This window comes from Orbicella franksi, chromosome 2 (genome assembly GCF_964199315.1).
Source record: "Orbicella franksi chromosome 2, jaOrbFran1.1, whole genome shotgun sequence".
In the NCBI taxonomy this organism is placed as follows: Eukaryota; Metazoa; Cnidaria; class Anthozoa; order Scleractinia; family Merulinidae; genus Orbicella; species Orbicella franksi.
The window spans coordinates 34,975,096-34,990,557 of record NC_138146.1 but is presented as its reverse complement, the minus strand read 5'-3'; the positions used below and the strand labels follow the sequence as shown (position 1 = coordinate 34,990,557).

The window sequence follows — 15,462 nt, the reverse complement described above, 5'->3', positions numbered from 1 at the left end:
CATTTTGGCTTATTGTTATTATTATTTTTTCAGTGTTTCTTAAACCGAAAGCAGATAATAGCGGAAGGTCGTCGAATTAATACAGTCGACCAGGGCAAGGCTGAAGGTAACGTCCAGTTCGTCAACCTTCGGGTATTTTTTTAAATATGTACATAATTTTAGCAAGGTCACGATAGCGGACCAGGAGAAATTGTATCATCACTTCTTGCGCCTGCGATGAAGACTAGAATACGTGCAATTGCTAGTCTGAACTCTCCAAGAGTTACGAATCACATGCTTGTATCTCCGTCAGCTATTTTGGTTTCGGAAGAAAGCGAAATAAAGAGAAAGAATTACGTGCCGAAAAAAAAGCATTAACAGCAGAAATTAAAACTAGATAATAATTCAAACTGCAATTGTAGAATATGTAACGCGTGTCCGTAGCGCATAACGCGAGCGTGACTGCTTCAGTATCGTGAAGATCGAGACCGTGTGCTCTGGGAGGTAATGTAATTACACAATAGGACGCTATGTACACAAAGTAAACGTTGTTTTCCTCCTGTACACTTGGAGATTCCACACAATCAGCTGTGAAAGGGCAGGGGAGAGTGTGGGTCCCAGTCCCTCTTCATTTTCGTTGGAGTATTCAGCCCCCTCCCCCCGGGGGCCCTCCCATATGCAAAAGTCGGGGATGCAATTTTCACACCCTAACTGTCTCTCACCCTTCGTTGATAAGGGCATGCGTCGTTAATAATGCAGTGTGACTAGATTAAAAAGCTATTAAAAATGTCATTGAGCTGTTTTGCACTAGGGGTCGCCTCGATAAAAGAGCATAAATATTCATCATAACTCTTGATTCTGGTCCGCTTAATAAAGTATGGAAAATCAATAACAATATATAAATCAGTAAGAGAATACCTTTATTTAACTGCGAATGCACCTCTTCTTTACGACTTTTTCGGAGTTTTAAAGACCTATAATTGCAGCTTGATATATATTGCTGCTTGTGAAATTATTCCTAATACCTTGATAATCTAACGACATTTTTAACGACCCATGGGTCACAATTAATGCAATCGAATTTCATTAAGTAACAAAGAAGTAAGGAAGGCATTAATTAAGAAAACGTTATCCTTCAAACACCACATTTGGAATGGTTCTGCCTGTAACCAGCTTGTTCAGTTTACTCATCCAAAGTCGTCTCCAGTTCACTCCATTGCTCATCTGGTAACTCTGTTGGGACAAAACAGTGATCTGCAAGTCATTTTCTCCTAACAATGCCACGGCCAAATCTAGTTTTGAAGCCACCACTAGTGGTTTGAACAAGCCAACCTTTCATTTTCTCCTTGAGAACCCCTGGATGGCAATAAAGGAATAAGTGTGGAGAAACTGTAACATGTCGTAAGCCAGTTGCGAATGGGACAGCGCGGCACAAATGTCAATTTTTGCCGAAAAACGTTGGTACTAAAGGCCCAAAATTTCCCCACTCCCCGCTCCGTTGTTGAAACAAGAAAGGGCTTATCTTCACAATGGGCTGGATGCATAGAACTCTTAACTGATTATCGCTTGTTTACTGAGGTAAATAACCCTTTTAAATGCATGGGGGCATCGAACCAAAATAAACAGAAACATATGCTAGACAGAGATCAAGTTCATACCACTTAGCACTTTAAAGACAATTCCATATCCCTGAATGTCTTCCTTCGTGAAAGATGACAGATCAAGCTTAGTAGAATTCTTGGAGAAAGGAAGGGCGATGCTTTTTAGAAACTTGCAGTCTTCTGAAGTCAATGGCTCATCAAGCAACAGCTCCTTTTGGTCTGTGGTCAATACCCGTTCAAACTGTTGAAAAAGATGTCTTCTTTTTAGCATATAAAGGCTTGAAGAATAATTTGCTTGCCTTACAACACAGAAAAATAACCAAATGCCTCCTGATGTAGTTCTTGAAAACTATTTATAAGAAAATAATCTAGTGCTGGGCCGTTTAATTGGTGAACAATTACTTTGTGGAATGTAGTTAGCGATTTGTGTTTTCTTTGTTATAATACATGAAACCCTCTAACATCTTCCAACTTCACTTACCCATTGTAGATATTTGTTAACTCGCGCTTTACGTCGTTCTAAAGTCCTTTCCGCAAGCAGCACTTCTTTTTTGATAATGTCCAGTTTAACAATATCTTCGGCAGTCAAAGAATCTAGTCAATAAGATAAAAAACACTTGTGAAAAACAACATTAGACATAAATCACTATAAGAGTTTCCTACTTTTTTTTCCTAAAACGCAATGAACTTTTGCAAGAGAGGATGAACGATAAGAGAAATAATCCTCCATATAGGTCCTAGTCTCAATAAAAATCTGTTTCAAGTTATTTTTACACATGGCACCCTTTCCTTTCACGAAAATGTTACCAGTTGCGACGTGTAAATATTTTTGTGGGGGATGAAAATACCAGTAAAGACGCTCGGGTTGTCCACGCGGGCAATTGTTTTTTACAGGATTGACTATTTCTAGCCCATCCTGGAGTTTCTTATCTGGAATGTGATCTGATTATTCTTCATGCTCTCTTCCCATTAGCAACGAGTTCGACAAAGTAACGCGAGAGCAAGAACAGAGGTAATGCTAGCTATTTTTGAGGAAGATGAAAATACCTGTAAAGTCTACAAAGCAATTGCCTTCGCTCAAAGCTTACTCTATCAAAACTTTCAAAAAGAAATAACCCTCAGAAGTTTACTGAGCCCATTTATTGAGGGAATGAGAAAAAACTGTCATTAAAGTCAGAAGGCAGCTCTTTAATCTAGGTTTCTATGGCAATTATACATCTGTTTCTCTGACCTGACAAATCGTCATCTTCATCCGTATATATCTCTACTGGCAGTGAGTCGCTATACTCAGCATCTTGCATTTTGGTTGAGTGGTCCAAATCCGCTGTAACAGTCTTACCCACGTACTCTCCTTTGCGGATTTCCAGTCGATTGACTTCTTTATTGTAGCCAACGCGGCAACACTTGAAGAGAAATGGCGCTCGTAAAGTTCTTGATGCCACTTCTGGGGGAATGTACGTCCCCTTACAATGCGCTTTCAGATGTGGTAGTAGAATCTGGACAAACGGCGGCATCTCCACCTATAATGCAAGCGAGTGAAAAGGGCTTGATACAATAATGGTAGTTTTGCTGCAATGTATGAGAAGATGAAGGGTTTAGAGAGTCAATCCTTATTTCCAATGTAGTCACTGTCAAATTATTTTTAGACTTGGTACCCAGTTCTTCCCCGGATACAGTTTTTAGAGGTACGTTTTGAAGATGCTTTCATAGGAAATGAAAATAAGGGCTGTCCACGAGAGTAAGATAAGCTTTTTTGGCACTCTCATATCCTTATACCAATGGCTCTCTCTGTCAAAGAAGCTATCGAAACATTATTTAAACGAAAACAATCCAAACTGCAGTCTGGGTTTTGCACTACGCCAAAAATGAAGATACAAACAAAGTATTTAAAGGAGGTATGGGAACCCGAAAAATACAAATCAGAAGAGCAACTTTGCTAATACAATTTTTAGAATTCGAAACACAACATATGTTGGACAAAATTAATACCTGACGCTTTCTTTTCCCTCTAAGCACAAATTTATCGCTGTAAATCACAGACGTTGCAAGAAGTAGCTCTTGATCCTCAAAATCCTTCATTCTTTTGGCATCCAGTTCTGCATTAGCCAGTACAGTGCGGAGATCTGGGTCTGAAATGTAGTCCTGACTTAAGTTGCCAAGCTTCAGGACTCCCTGCTCATCACTTGATTTGAACGTTCCCTCGGTTACATGTCCTCCTATCTCTACGCGGAGCTCATGAGAACTGGGTTTGAGGAAAACAAGAACTGTGCGTTAGTCGATACATTACGTTCTGTGAACAACACTTCACCTTTCCCAGCTACAGGATGCAATGTGTACATTCTGGTTCAGTAACTCTATTTGGAGGTTAACCACCATAATATATAAAGCTTGAACAGTAGTTCAAGCGATGTATGAATTTTATTCGGATAGGAAGTGTAACAAATAAAAGATGGATTGGAATTTAATTGCCACTTGATGCATACCTTGACCCCATGCCAACTTTTTGTGTCTTTAAGAACTCTTCTTTTGTGATTTTGGACCTAACGGATTCAAGGAATGCTTCTTCTCCGCCACTCTCCACATATCTCTCAAGTCCTGCAAGAATTACCATTTCCAATTTTGCAAAAGGACGCTTCCATATCGACCGACGTTGTTTGACTACAAGTGCCAAAGGCTTGACATTGCCTGTTTCACCGTGGAGGACTGGTAAGTACTTGGCGCTAAAGTTCTCCTGGGCAAATCTTCGAAGTGAGTCTGCAATCATCTGAAAACAAAACGGGGATAAACGTTATCGGGAATTCCTATATTATAGCAGTCTAATAGAGATAACAGAGGTAAGTCACCGCATGAAGGTAAGAGTTACATTTGTGTGAATTCAGCACGGCCTGTTGATAGAATAGCTTTGGAGTAAAACCGAAAAACACACGTAGTTCTGCCCAGCTTTTGTCACTGAGTACCTCGGTGCGGTTTTTGGTATAGTTCTTAGATCTATAGACTACAATGAATATAATGTGTCACGAAAGCTCAGTCCCTTTTCTTCACTACTTCGCAACAGACATTAATACTGAAAGAACTGAGTTCGTGGATGTAAGGAGGCGAAAAGCTAAGACAGCTTAATTTACGAAACCCAGTATTTCACGGAAGGAGTGGTGTGTCGAGATCACGATTCATGTAGTCGAGCACTGAACCTAATTATTGTCCAGATGTGGCAGATATTCATAGACAAGAACCCTGACAAAAAAATTTTGCTCTTCATCTAAAGGTGACAAATGAACATCCGCAATTCTCTTTGTGTCAGGCGAACTGCCTAAAGGCTGGCAACTATAAACCATTGGCTGCCTTCTCAGTCGATATATAGAATGAAAATAGCTAGCTGGTTTGGAAAACGTACCGTGAACTCCCGGCTGGCTTAGCTGCTTGAACGTATGGTACCATAAACCTTGTAGATTGACGAATGAAAACTGAAATTATACTGAAGACCATAGATATCCATGACATGGTAAAAGAACTGATAACTTCCGGTATAGTAAGAACAATAATAAAATAGAATTCTTAACCATGAAAATAGAAACTCGTCATCACATAACATGAAAGCAAAACTGAGCGCGTTGAAGCAACGGAAGTCTGGTGAATAAATAAACAATGTTCTTCCCCGCTAGTTTTTAACAAAAACAGGGCGTTTGTTTTTTACAATAACAAATTGTCGACTTGTCCGCTCTCGCTCGTCGCGTCAACATTGCATAGACTATAAATTCATGCGCCTGTACGTCCGCTCATTGACAATGAAAGCTAGCCAATGAGCGCGCAAGAATTTCGCAGTTATTGTAAAAATATTTATTTAGGACAAAAACAAGGTTTGTTAGGTTAGGGGGATTCTGGACGACGTTTATCTTTAAAACGATCGCCAAATCATTTCATCTTTGTCAGTTATGTAGCAAAATGTCTTTATTATGTTTGATTCAAGTATTGGCTTCCGTTCACTGAAAGACATTTAGCTTCGATCTTCCGCTGCTGACCGTTAGCTCCCGGGTTTTTCCTGTTTCGAATCCAAAACAAAATACGAATTTTTGATAAATCTGATTTTGTCTTCACTACGCGCACAACGGAACTTACTCAAAGGTTATGAGGCATGGGCGCGTTGGTCAGCCAGGGCCAACATATGTTTTAATTGATACAATAAGGTTACAACAAAGTGGATAAAAGATACATCGAATAACATCCTACATGTGCCAAAGCAGGACAAACCCAAAAACCTCTAATAAGGAAAAATAGGGACCGTGTACCCCAGACTAAATGCAATGGCGCTATCTTTGAGGTTTTAACTTATTATATAAACAACAGAATGAAAGAGGAATAAGACCTCACCATCCCAGCGGCAGGTCTGGATTAGCCACTAGATGGCGGTGACTCCAAGATTTATGGTGGATTAGCTTGGAGTAGTTTAAAGTGAAATGAAGAATTTAATTTAGAAAAGGTTTGTCTTCGATTCATTTGCGTAAGAAGTACGTTTATGAAACTAAACCATCTATCACTGCACACTTCTCTTCGTTTGATAAATGTTGACAATAAGAAGTTAAGTATTCAGTTGGTTAAAACCGTAAGGTTTAGTACTAATAACTAAACAACACTTAAACGGCAACTTACTTTCTTCTTGAATATAAAGGTGGAGCTTGGCCACAAAAAGGTGAAATAAATATTCACGTCATGGATGAGAGCGGATTTCTTATTTTCTGTCACAATTATGTGCACTCTTTCCTGTTTTTCAGTTTCTGTCAAATGTACATAATAAAGCACATTATAAATTAATAAAACGTTGTTAAAATATCCACGCCAGCCTCGTTCTGGTAGTATTGTTTGCACGCACTGAACTAGAAAGTAAGTAAACTTATTAAAAAGTCACCGCGAAAGGTAGTTTTCCAAGATCTGAATGGACAGTTGTATTAATAGTCTATTTCCATCATTTTGTAAAGTTAGTTTATTTTCCTTAAAAGGCAATAAAACAGAGAGTCAAATTAGCGAGTATCGTTTAGCTTAAAATGCCTTTTACGTGTACCACTGCTAATTTTTAAAGGTCACTAGTTGTTCAGGATTTAGGGGGTAACTTGGTAGACATCTTCGGAGACCCTGGGGCAGCTACTTTGGGACGATATTTCCGGGCAAAAGGTTTTTCGGGCGAAAGTTTACATCAAAAGTGCGAGAGCCCCTGGGCACTTACCCTTACCGAACCAGTTCCAGAAGAGTTTGAATTCCTTCCCGCTGATTGGCCAGAGAAACATTTTTCTGCCCAATATATCAACGAGGAGGCCCAGCCGAGCGACTCTGGCCTTCTTATTTGAAGTGGTTTTCCTCATTGATCGTCGTAGTTACCTGGCCCGTACAACGGGAAGATTCTCGTGGAGATGGTTTCAGAAAAAAGATTCAATAAAGCCGTGGAAATCGCAAGCTGTAACATGGGTGCAACGAAACAATACTCGTCGATTGATTTTCACGGTGGACTTCAATTCTGAAACTTTCCACTATGTGCGAATCTCTTTTACACGGGTCACGCGACCTAACGTGGGGACGATCGACCAGCTGCAGTGCACCACTCGCCCCAAACCAAAAATCCCTTACCAATATGGCTAAGGCCAGGTATAAACAGTGTTGGGCGTAAATTCAAGTGGATATTAATTAAGCAGGTTCAAAATTATAACTACGAACACAGTAAAGTTTTTGCTCCCAAGTTGAATTGTTTGTCTTTTTTCCGAGGAACAAAAGCTTCCATCGCTGGTCATGTTTGGGTTTGTCGACTGGCCTTGCCTAGGCCCACCAATGAAGTTCCTATTCAGGCGTTGATTCTCGAAGGTTGAATATCTTAATAGTAATATCAAATGCTTTGCTAATCAGTTATAGAGTGGCGTAAAAGTGTTTGGGACAGTATTCTACAAAGATGTTTGATCCTCCACAGTCATTTGACCCGCCGGTGCCCAGCGTGTTAATTTGCTAAAGATCAGAGAGGACAGCTCAACCAGAGAAGACCCGTGTCAATAAAGTGCAAATCCCCTTTACCTCTCGAGAAACTTGCCGGGATCGTTTAATTGAAGTGAAACCATTTTTATTTCTTTACATCTACATGATCGGCACTTTCAGGATTCTTCTAACAATCAGCAATTTTGTCTTTACACTGTACTTTTGAAATATCATTACATTTCGGAAATTCAAGTTCAGATATGCATGCTTATATTGAAAATCAGTCTAGTCTTCCTCCTTGTTACTTTAAGAGTATCAACAACGATAATACAATTGTACGTCGTTCATTGACAAACGATCTAAAAAAAAACAAAATAAATTAGTTCTACGAGTTAGGCCACATTTCCTTTAATCGGGGCAGGCTGCCAAAGTCTCCATTTCGCTCCACTGTTCATCAGGTAACTCTGTTGGATACAGTTGAAAAACATGAGTAACTCTTTAGAGTTCCCTGGAACCGGGACAGGAGCTAATTCTTTCCTAAAATATCACAAGCCAGTCTGACGATGAAGAAGTAGAAACAGGGAGTTCAATTAAGCAACCGTGAGGACGACGCCGATGATCAAGCTATTGGAAAATGAATTTATATTTAAACTACGAATCTCGTGAGAACTTAGAGTTATCCAATTTGTCTGTTACTATCGGATCTCAAAACTGCATGTACTAGACAGCGTTAAACTGGAAAAATAAACTGTTTGAAAAGTTAGCAGTCTTAACTCAAGTTCTCCAGGCTCACACAGCCAGTCTACTGCTCAGTAAACCCTTTGTATAAATAATTAGTGAATTTTCCGTTGTCGTGGCGAGTCGAGATAGTTTGTTAATGTTATGACAAGCATATACCCAATATAGTGAATATTGTGGATGCGCGCATGATCACAAGGGAGGCATAGAATGTAAGGGATTGCGTAACAGCAGAAGAGATATTATATATATGTTCTTACCATCAAGCACTTTAAAGACAATTGCAAAATCCTGAATTTCTGCTATTAGGAGAGATGTCAGATCCACCTCGGTTGAACCCTCTTCGCAAGGAGGTAGACACTTTCCAGGAAAGCACATGTAATCTTTCAATGTCATTGGCTCGTCAAGGTTCAAGAGTTTCATGTCAGTCATCAGTCCTTCTTCAAACTGTGGAAAAAAAATTAGTCGTCTATAAATCTTTATGGAAAGAAATTGAATGCCAGTATAATTAATGATTACTGAGAAACAATTCTTATGAAAGCCAGATCGATAAGCACATTAGAGATAGCCAAGTGAGCTCGTTTTGTTAGGGAGAATCATTACGTTACGGCCATGCATGAAAATAACGGGTAATTGTGATTGCACTGTGTCGAGCACAGATCAGAAGATAGACGAAAGACGCACAAACAAACACATGGCAGATCGACAGTTAGACAGACAGATCAAAATACCGATTGACCCACTGAAGGACCGAACTGGAGTCTAACGCAATCTCCGCATTTCAGGGACAGCACCCTAACTAGACTAACTACTCGTCCACGCAGCGACTGACAACCAGACGCACAAACAAACATGCAGTCAGAAAAATAAAGACACACCAACCAAAAGACAGAACGAACTATTCTAGAAAACCCAAATTGACTGCTGTTCGGGCCACTAACAGGAGAAGACGCTGATTAGTTGCATGAAACTTACGCAATGTAGATACTTGCTCACGCGAGCTTTACGCTGTGCTGTCGTCTTCTCCGTTAACAGCACTACTTTAGTTATATTGTCCAGTTTCTCTATATCTTTGGCTGTGAGACAGTCTGGTTGATTAAAGAATAGAAAACTTACAGTATCTTGACCCTCGTACGGGCGATGGGTAGTTGGACAGCCCCCTCCCTCCTAGAGGTTATTTTTTTCTGAACCCTGAAAAGAAGATTTACCCTGTCATGCTGAGACTTTCAGTAGCTGTTCATTCATTGTTTGCCAAGTTTTAGGCATGTCAACTACTGTTCTGGGTCAAATGGCATTGCCATAGCAACCGAGTTTTGACATGCACATCAAGCCAAATCTCGTAATTTTTGACAGAAGTCTTCGTTTTTTGTGTTGTTCTTTTTTTGTTTCTTTGCTTGTTTATTTCGCTTCCTCAAGTTGCGTTGCCATAAAAATGAAATAAATTGCATAATATAAATTCTTCATTAAATTTTCTGACGTTCTGAGAACACAGTGAAATACAATAATGAGGATTCAAGATAGCTTAATGACGTCATGTGTATACCAACAAAAAAGTTATACTCACGTGAATGCAAAACAATTTAGATATGTGTTGTTTCAACGAAAATTAGGGGAGGGGTTCTATCGACAGCCTTCCCTTGTACCACTGCGAGGCTGTGAGTTTACGCATGCTTCAGTAACCACATTGACCTTTGAGGCCAAATGCAAAGTGCAAGGAAAGTATCATTAATATCCTTATCAAGCATCGGCGAAAGCATCCACAAAGAAAAATGCAAAACGAAGTTTGGAAGACCATTTCTTTTATCACGTTATTCATTTGTCCACGATTCAATAGGAAAACCATTTGCTGCAAAAAGGCTCGTTTTCGAGCTGATGGACGAGATATAAGATCTATAAAATTAACTGATAACTGAAAAATTTGCTGAGCTGATTTGAACTGGTACCCGAGATATTGCCGAAAACTTATAAGTAATAACTGCGACTGATCCCATCACAGCTATCCAGATGGATAAAAGAACTAGTGGTGGTTTTTCTTTTCATGGAAACGACTCTGATAATTAGAGATTATGGCTTAAAGATTTTTCTTTTCTTTGTGCGTGTGTGTTACGCAATATTAACGATAGAGCCAACCTTTCTATAAACATATATCGATTGGAGGAGGACGTTTCAGTAAATATCACTATTTCATGTTTCTACGTACGTATCTGTTACATTTACCTGGTAAATCTGTCTGATCTGTAGTTTCTACCGGAGTGTCGTCATACTCGGCGCCCTCCTCACTGAATGGGGCATCCACTGCTCTGTGAAGAGTTACAACTTTCCCGACATACTCTCCTTTGCAGATTTCCAGTCGATTAGTTTCTTTATTGTAATCGACACGGCAGCACTTGAAGAGAAAGGGTGCTTCTGTGTTCCTTGCCGCTGCATCTGGAGGAATGTACATGTGCTTAGCATGAATCCTCATAGCCGAGGTCTTGTTTAGGTTGAGAAACTACAAATACTGTGGAAGATTTCCCACTTCCATGGCTTCTTCAGTCTGTAAATCAAATAAATGAAAACACCTTTTCTTTTAAAATCTCTACCGTTTTTGGATGGACGGAAGTCTTTTTTCCTTGGAATTTGGAAATAAAGTTGGCTTTGATGGGACGACATTGTTTAACGGCATCAACTTCAGATGATCGGATTGAAATTTCTCAAGAGAGAATAATTCCATCATATCCTTTTCCCAGTCAAGATAGTACCCTATAAATTGGGTGTTTACCTGATGCATTCTTTCCCCTTTCCCCTTTCAGTTCAAACTTTTCGCTGTAAATAACAGAAGTAATGAGAAGCAATTTATCACTTTCTGCAAAAGAATTCATTTTGCTGGCATCCAGCTCTGCATTTGCAAGTATCCCACGAAGATCCGGATCGTCGATGTATTTATGGCTCAAGTTTCCGAGTGCCAGGACTCCCTTCTCATCATCCAACTGGATATTTCCTCCTGCATATTTGGCCAATGCAATGCCAAACTCGTCGCCCCTGGGCTCGAAAAAACGAGAATGTGCACTTGAGCTTTAATGATACGATTCGAATCTCGCATTCCTTTCTTTTTTCCGAGAGAAAGGAGAAGGGGGGTTAAAATGTACCACTCCAGTTCTCCTCAGCTCTACGATTCGCCCGGTGCGCTGCACCGGTATCGCAGAGGTCATAGGTTCGAATCCCGTTCAGGATTGACGATATCACTAATGTCCAGTGAGGACAGAAATTACCATTTTTTATTATATAAACACCAGTGAAATACCAGGATTTTTCCTTTTACTAAAAAATCATATCTTCATCGCGCGCAGTGAAGATACTATTTTTATCCTTCACACTGTGAAGATATCATTCCTTTTTGATAACATTTTTCTTTTGTCCCTTTAACTACACTTAAATTTGTTGATGTATGATCGAAACATCTTCGGATATTCTTCGGTCGTTTTCGACAATCTTCGGGAAATGTTCGCAAATGTTCGGAACATGTTCGCAAGTGTACGTCTGGCCTTCGGAACAATTTTGGAAAATCTCCGGAAAGCTTCGAAACACGTAGGGGCCAAACCACCCCCCAAATGTTTCATCAGTTCTTTGGTATTTCACATTATTTCGCATTACTTGAAAAGTATTGACTCTTTCTGCACCAAACTTGGCAGATGAGCAGGAGACCTATCGCCAATTATATTTACGTGAAAAATGTCAGTAAATGTTAAAGTTGTGACGTCACAGTGATGACGTCATGTTTTTTGCCACTTTTGAAGTTTTTAATATGCATATTCTTTACAATGTGTTCGAAAGAGCACATCAAGGGGAGTTGAAACCTGAAAAAATTTTGTCCATATCACAAAAGTTAAATGAAATATGGCATTTTTAAATATGAAAAATAACTCTGCAAAATATGGGGTCCCCCCCTTGAGAAAAATCCCCAAATTGGAGCCGTAATTTTGTTCCAGCAAACGCAGCTATGTTGCACATGTGAGGTGCCAGATGACTAAAGCAAAAATAAAGAGGAAAATCGGAATAAAAAATTATCCCTCTAGTGTTATTGCGTTAAAATTAGTTTTGTTACGTCATAACCTGTGACGTCACCCGTTTTTTAACTGTTAATACCATCCTAACAAAGCCGAAAATCAAATTTCTAAAACCATATGATTTTTGACAACATCAAGCTTTCTATTTTTCTAGATTATTAGCCTTCCTAGAATAAAACTGAAAGCAATAAACCAGAGAGACTGACTTAAGAAGGACAGTATGGTTAAGCAGATTCCGGGGGGGGGGACAACAACAAAAATATTTAACTTACCATATCTCGAAAAATAATCATCGTAGCAAAAAACGGTTTCCGGCATTTTACTCCTCAAGTCAAGGCCTTTCCAATGACATAATCTTTTCATCAGATTTTACAAAAAATTATAGGACGTTTTGGTGACATCATAATCTGACATTTTGTCACAACTTCCAAATTAAAATAAACTGGAGAAGAAAGAAAGCTCATCTGCCAAACTTGGTTCAGAAATATATAAACCAAGCAAATATAGCCTTCGTGAAACATTACGGGGGTGGTTTGGCCCCTACGTGAAAAGTGGTCAGAAATCTTCGGAAAATCGTCAAAACGTTGTCATTAGTATGTTTATATAATAAACAGAATATTACATGCCCGCTTGTGGATACGAATGTTATCTTCTCTTGTTCAACTTAATATCTCGTTCGTTCGCTGCGCTCACTCGTGAGATATCGAGTTGAACACTCGAAGATAAAATTCGTATCCACGCGCGGGCATGTAATATCATCTATGTAAATTATTAATACCCCCCTATATATGTGGGAGGCGCGGTGACCTCATGGTTAGTGAGCTCGACTTCAGATCGAGTGGTCCTTGCCGGGGACATTGTGTTGTGTTCTTGGGCAAGATGCTTTACTCACAGTGCCTCTCTCCACCCAGGTGTATATATGCGTACCACCGCCGAACTTAATGCTGGGGGTAACCCTGCGATGGACTAGCATCCCATCCAGGGGGGAGTAGAAATTACTCCTAGTCGTTTCATGTTACAAAAACCGGGATGAGCTCCTGCCTGGTGGGCCACTTGGCTCGCATGCAGACTTTACCTACCTACCTACCTACCTACCTACCTACCTACCTACCTATATATTGTCATAGCCTATTTTAATAAAAAGTTCCTAATGGATACCTGGAACCCACGTCATTCTCCATCTTCGATGATATGGATTCACAAACTGCCTTCTGTGCACCGTTCTCGGCATATCTGTCGAATCCGTCAAGGATTACAATTTCTGATTTTGCAAAGGGTCTTTTGAATATTGAACGGTGTTTCTTGACCACCAGTGCCAAGGGTTGTATTTTATCACTTTCGCCTAGGAGGACTGGAAAGTATTTATGACTGAAATTCTCCCAGGCAAACTTTCTAATCGCCTCTTCAATCATCTGAAACGAAATGCAAATCGCTAAACAATCTTGAAACTAACATTCACCGCAGACCATTTTAACTGAAAAAGATTGTGTTATTTAATTTATTGCTTGCAAAGTTGGTTATATTAAAGTTATTAATATTTATTTCAATTCGTAACAAAGTTGTGGTGATTTTTTTGTTGTACTGAGACCCTAGGATTTAATGAGTGCCCCCACGTCCCGCCCATAGAAACGGCGAAAACAATGGTAGTTAAATAGGTAATGCTATAAAAACGCTCGCCTGTGTTCCCACAGCGATTCTCGTTCTCCCAAACTTCTGCTCGTGTTTTGATAAAACCAAGGAAATCTTTTCTGTTTTGTAAACCTTTCCCGATGTTTGTAGATCTCATACACAACTTGTTCATTTGTTTCAAAAGATTTAATGTTATACCCCAGCAGTACAGGGTACAAGGTACAGTGGAGGACAGAGATGTTTTTGAAAATTTAGTCATACTCCGCCAGTTTATGCTCTTTTCCCGACCAACTACGCAACATGCGCTGCAGTATATGGTTCCTTGTACATTCGTATCGCTATAGTTGAGCTAATTGCTAAAATACTTCTAAAATAATTCTAAAATAAGTCACATCATGCCAGAACAACAAACTACATTTGGCATTTTATGACGGAAGCCTTAAAATTCCTTTGTCCATCCAAAATGAAGAAAATATAACGTTTCAATAGTGGCAAAAAGCCTACAAGCGAATTCCAAAGTTCCGGCGCATGTTTGGTTTTGAGAATTAGATGAAATATAATGAAATATTTAGCCCTATATTGCACTGGAAATTGAAATAAAAAACATCTTTCGGGGCTTTCTTGGTTATCAAGTCGAGATCGCCCCTCGATGGCAGCTCTAGGTGTATTGTCAAAAAAACCCGCTTTCATAACATTATCTACATGTCTGATGCAGTAGGATGGTTAAGAACACCAAGAGATTGTATAAGAAATCATACCGTGAAATTGGGGCAAAGAACTGCTTGAGTTGAACTTCTTTTGACCGGTTTACTCAAGATAAGGTTAGACAACTAATTTACTCCTTGCTTACCAACATTTTTGAAATGATGCATGCTAGTGTAAGGAAAGAAAGGAAAAACCAGCTCGATGGGACGAGACTGAAATAGACTTCGGCCACGACGTTTAAATGCAAAGCCTTAGAAATCAGCTTTTGTCAGCAAAATCAACCATGACATCATTCAAGAGAAAAGGGAGTTTCGTTTTTCGCGCCCTGACATAGCGCCCTTTCCGAGACCAAAACTACACATTCTTGGACTGTGAGTAAATTAAAACAATCGGAGTTAATGCTCAACTTGCAAACTTTAACTTGCGCAGCTATTATCTATTTTTTGAGACTATGATTGCTATTTTAGTAATGTTACGATCGCGGATCAAAAAATTATATTACTATGTGAATATCTGCTCCTGAAATGAAAAATAGAATATGTACAATTGTAATTTTTGGATTTGCAGCAAAATACAAGAACGTCACACGTCAAAGATATGCAAATCTTAATGAATTACATGATATTTTTTAAAAGAAGTTTAAAAAAGAATAACGTACCAGAAAGCATCAGAATTTTAACATCGACATAACGTAAAGTACTATTCTTGGGGGAAGGGTAGGGAAGGGGAATTGTGCGGAGCAGCCCATCTTTAAGCATATCTTAGATCAAGATTTGCGACGTTCCGTGTTCTATATATCTGCGCGCCTCCCGCCA

The 15,462-nt window shown here is 39.4% G+C and overlaps 2 protein-coding genes and 1 pseudogene across 3 annotated transcripts; 1 reads left to right on the top strand and 2 right to left on the bottom strand.

Moving 5' to 3' along the window:
- LOC145480135 (uncharacterized) overlaps nt 1–15,462 on the top strand; it is a 95,400-nt pseudogene that overhangs the window by 57,049 nt on the left and 22,889 nt on the right.
- On the bottom strand, nt 371–6,371 carry LOC145479538 (uncharacterized). 2 transcript variants are annotated; one of them, XM_081457930.1, is made up of 7 exons: nt 6,225–6,371; nt 4,064–4,344; nt 3,570–3,822; nt 2,812–3,100; nt 2,062–2,174; nt 1,638–1,821; nt 371–1,212 (listed from the first exon to the last, which is right to left on the bottom strand). In XM_081457930.1, exons 2-7 carry the CDS (start codon nt 4,342–4,344, stop codon nt 1,163–1,165), a joined length of 1,170 nt encoding a protein of 389 aa, XP_081314056.1. In that variant the 5' UTR covers nt 6,225–6,371; the 3' UTR covers nt 371–1,162. The 2 variants fall into 2 exon arrangements, with proteins under 2 accessions (XP_081314056.1, XP_081314055.1); XM_081457929.1 differs by lacking the exon at nt 6,225–6,371 and adding an exon at nt 4,972–5,024.
- On the bottom strand, nt 10,392–13,923 carry LOC145480136 (uncharacterized). Its single transcript, XM_081458591.1, has 3 exons — nt 13,448–13,923; nt 11,009–11,315; nt 10,392–10,740 (listed from the first exon to the last, which is right to left on the bottom strand). Exons 1-3 carry the CDS (start codon nt 13,723–13,725, stop codon nt 10,447–10,449), a joined length of 879 nt encoding a protein of 292 aa, XP_081314717.1. The 5' UTR covers nt 13,726–13,923; the 3' UTR covers nt 10,392–10,446.